Genomic DNA, 3,474 nt, shown 5'->3' with positions numbered 1-3,474 from the left:
TTTTTTTGAGATGGAGTTTCTGTTGCCCAGGCTGGAGTGCAGTGGCGTGATTTCGGATCACTGCAACCTCTGCCTCCCAGGATCAAGCAGTTGTGCTGTGTCAGCCTCCCGGCTAGCTGGGATAACAGGCATGTGCCACCGTGCCCAGCCAGATTTTAGTTTCTGGTCTTTCACTGTGGACATTGTCATCTCTGAAGACATCACTCATACCCTGTCTCATCTAGATACTGAACGTCACTTGCATTGTCAATAAACGTTTCTGGGCTGGGTGTGGTGGATCACACCTGTAATCCTAGCACTTTGAGAGGCTGAGGCAGGAAGATCACGAGGTCAGGAGTTCAAGACCAGCCTGACTAACATGCTGAAACCCCGTCTCTACTAAAAATACGAAAATTAGCCGGGCATGGTGGCACCTGCCTGTAATCCCAGCTACTCAGGAGGCTAAGACAAGAGAATCACTTGAACTTGGGAGGTGGAAGTTGCAGTGTGCTGAGAACACACCACTGCACTCCAGCCTGGGCAACTCAGTGAGACTCCATCTCAAAAAAAAAAAAAAAAAAAAGAAGAAAACTATAATCAAACACAACTGGGAAGACATCATGTGGTGAGAAATCCCTTACTTGGATGTCAGAACATTCTCTACAATTAAATCCACACTTTCCCCTCTCTCCTCTTCTCATTTTCTATAAAGATAAGAACTCCTCCCATAACCATTTGCTTAAAATGAGTTTTCATTTCAGGGTCTGTTGACATTCAGGGATGTGGCCATAGAATTCTCTCAGGAGGAGTGGAAATGCCTGGACCCTGCTCAGAGGACTCTATACAGGGACGTGATGCTGGAGAATTACAGGAACCTGGTCTCCCTGGGTGAGGATAACTTCCCTCCAGAAGTGGGGATGTGCCTTTGGGTATCTTTGTATTTTCTCTCTTTTTTTTTTTTTAGATACAGTGTCTTTCTCTGTCCCCCAGGGCGGAGTGCAATAGTGTAATCAGGGCTCACTCCAATCTTGAATTCCTGGGCTCAAGTGATTGTCCCACGTCAGCCTCCCTCGGCAGCTGGTGCAGGTGCATGCCGCCATGCCGGGCTACTTTTTTAGTTTTATTTTTTTTAGACACAGGTTCTTCCTGTGTTGTTGAAGTTGGTCTTGATCTCCTGGGCTCAAGACACCCTCTTTGGTCTCCCAAGTAGCTGGGCTTACAGGCCCCAATCCCCATACCTAATTATTGGCTTTTATTTTTTTAATTTTTGCGTATGTGTGTCTTTACGGCTAATATGAGTTTTCCGTGGACAACATGTAATTGGTTCCTGTTGATTCAGCCAGTCTTTGCCTTCTGAGTGTGGAGTTAAATATTTACATTTGAAGTATTACTGATGGAGAAGACCTTACCGTTGTGTTTTTGTTACATATTATCTGTATTTCTTGTAGGTTTTTTTTTCTTCTTCATCTCTCATTTCCTACTTTTTGTGTTTAATTGCTTTTTCGTGTAGACCTGCTTTGACTCCCTTCTTAATTACTTTTTTTTGTTTGTTTTTTATGACGGAGTCTCACTCTGTTGCCCAGGCTACGGTGCAGTGGTGCAATCTTGGCTCACCGCAGCCAGCTACGCCTCTCGGGCTCAAACGATTCTTGTACCCCAGGGGCTCAAGTCTGTAATCCCAGCACTTTGGGAGGCCGAGGCAAGCAAATCACCTGAGGTCAGGAGTTCAAAACCAACCTGGCTAACATAACATAGTGAAACTCAGTCTACTGAAAGTATAAAAATTAGTTGGGTGTGGTGGTGCACAGCTATAATCCCAAGTAATCAAGAGGCTGAGGTAGGATAATCACTTGAACCCAGGAGGTGGAGACTGTAGTGAGCCAAGATTGCCCCACTGCACTCCAGTCTGGGCGACAAAGTGAGACTCTGGGCTGAGGCGGGAGAATCTCTTGAGGCAGGAGAATCCTGCCAGTACACTCCAGGCTGAGTGATAGGGGTGACTCAGTCTCAAAAACAAACAAACAAAGAAATAGCTTAAACTGGGAGGCTTCAGACACAGAAATTTATTTCTCATGAATTTGGAAAGTGGGAAATCCAAGAGCAAGATGCCAGCCAAATTGGTTCCTAGTGAGAGCCTTCTTCATGGTTTAGCCCAGCCATCTTCCTGCTGTGTTCTGACACGGTGGAAAGAGGAACAGGCAATGAGCTCTTTAATATCTCTTTTTATAAAAGCACGAGCCCTATTCACGAGTAGTCAACACCCATGACCAAATTCTCTCAAAGGCCCCATCTGCAGGAACATCCTATTGCAGAATAAGAACTCTGGGCATGGCTTTTGGCCAATAAGAACATTCAGACCAGGGAGCCTGCATCATATTTTGTTTTTATTGTGCAATTTGTTTTATACAATGTTTTCTCTGATCTCAGTTTATAAATTTTCCCAGTACACAGTCTATGTTTTATATTTTACGCATAGTGAACTAGGTAACTAGGGAAATGCATATATACAGAATTGTTGTATTGCCTGTTCCATAAATGTAGCTGTGACATCATAATTGCACCCTCCGACACTGTTAGTCAATTGTTTTTCTTTTTTTTTGAGATGAAGTCGCTCAGGCTGGAGTGCAGTGGCGCAATCTCAGCTCACTGCAACCTCCACCTCCCGGGTTCAAACGATTCTCCTGCCTCAGCCTTTCGAGTAGCTGGGATTACAGGCTGCCCACTACCAAGGCCAGCTAATTTTTTTGTATTTTTAGTAGAGTTGGGGTTTCACCACGTTGGCCAGGGTACTCTTGAACTCTGGCCTCATGATCTGCCCGCCTCTAAAAGTGCTGGGATTATAGGCATCTGCCACCGCTACAGGCCGTTAGTCACTTCTTATTCCTTATAATGCTGTGTATTGTTTTGACCTCATAAATCAGAAGGTAGTGATCTTAACAGGTATTTCAGTTGATATATTGTGTGCTGGTGGTAAGTAGAAGTTGTGGCTTTTTTCTTAACAGGGAATTGTTTAGAATTCTGCAGGTTGTATAAATGTACCTATTATTTGCTTGCTAGTTTTATGGGTTATAATATTTTACTAATTTTTATGATTGTACATAAGGTTTTTTGGTATGTGGTATGCAATATAACTGACATGAGTCCACTAGTTAGTGTCACAAAGTGCCCCCAGGCGCTGTGGCTCACGTCTGCAATCCCAGGACTTTTGGGAGGCTGAGGCAGGTGGAGCACTTCAGGTCAAAAGTTCGAGGCCAGCCTGGCCAACATGTTGAAACCTTATCTCTAGTAAAAATTCAAAAATTAGCCAAGCATGGTGGTGTGTGCCTGTAATCCCAGGTACTCAGGAGGCTGAGGCAGGAAAATGGCTTGAACCCGAAAGGCAGAGGTTGCCGTGAGCCAAGATTGGGCCATTGCACTCCAGCCTGTTGCAACAGAGCGAGACTATACCTCAAAAATATAAAAATACTAAAAATACTAAATTTTTTTTCTTTTTTT

General features: G+C 44.1%; 1 protein-coding gene across 1 annotated transcript in view; it reads left to right on the top strand.

Moving 5' to 3' along the window:
• The window catches only part of LOC105514822 (zinc finger protein 813-like), a 23,128-nt gene that overhangs the window by 2,519 nt on the left and 17,135 nt on the right, over nt 1-3,474 (top strand). The window contains exon 2 of the mRNA XM_011946482.1: nt 741-867. Within this exon, the coding sequence (XP_011801872.1) occupies nt 741-867 (127 nt within the window). The remainder of the gene's footprint in view (nt 1-740; nt 868-3,474) is intronic.

The sequence above is a fragment of the Colobus angolensis genome, unplaced genomic scaffold (genome assembly GCF_000951035.1).
Source record: "Colobus angolensis palliatus isolate OR3802 unplaced genomic scaffold, Cang.pa_1.0 Scaffold25, whole genome shotgun sequence".
Classification (NCBI taxonomy): Eukaryota; Metazoa; Chordata; class Mammalia; order Primates; family Cercopithecidae; genus Colobus; species Colobus angolensis.
Note: the sequence above shows the minus strand (reverse complement) of the source record. Positions and strands in the feature narration are given on the sequence as shown.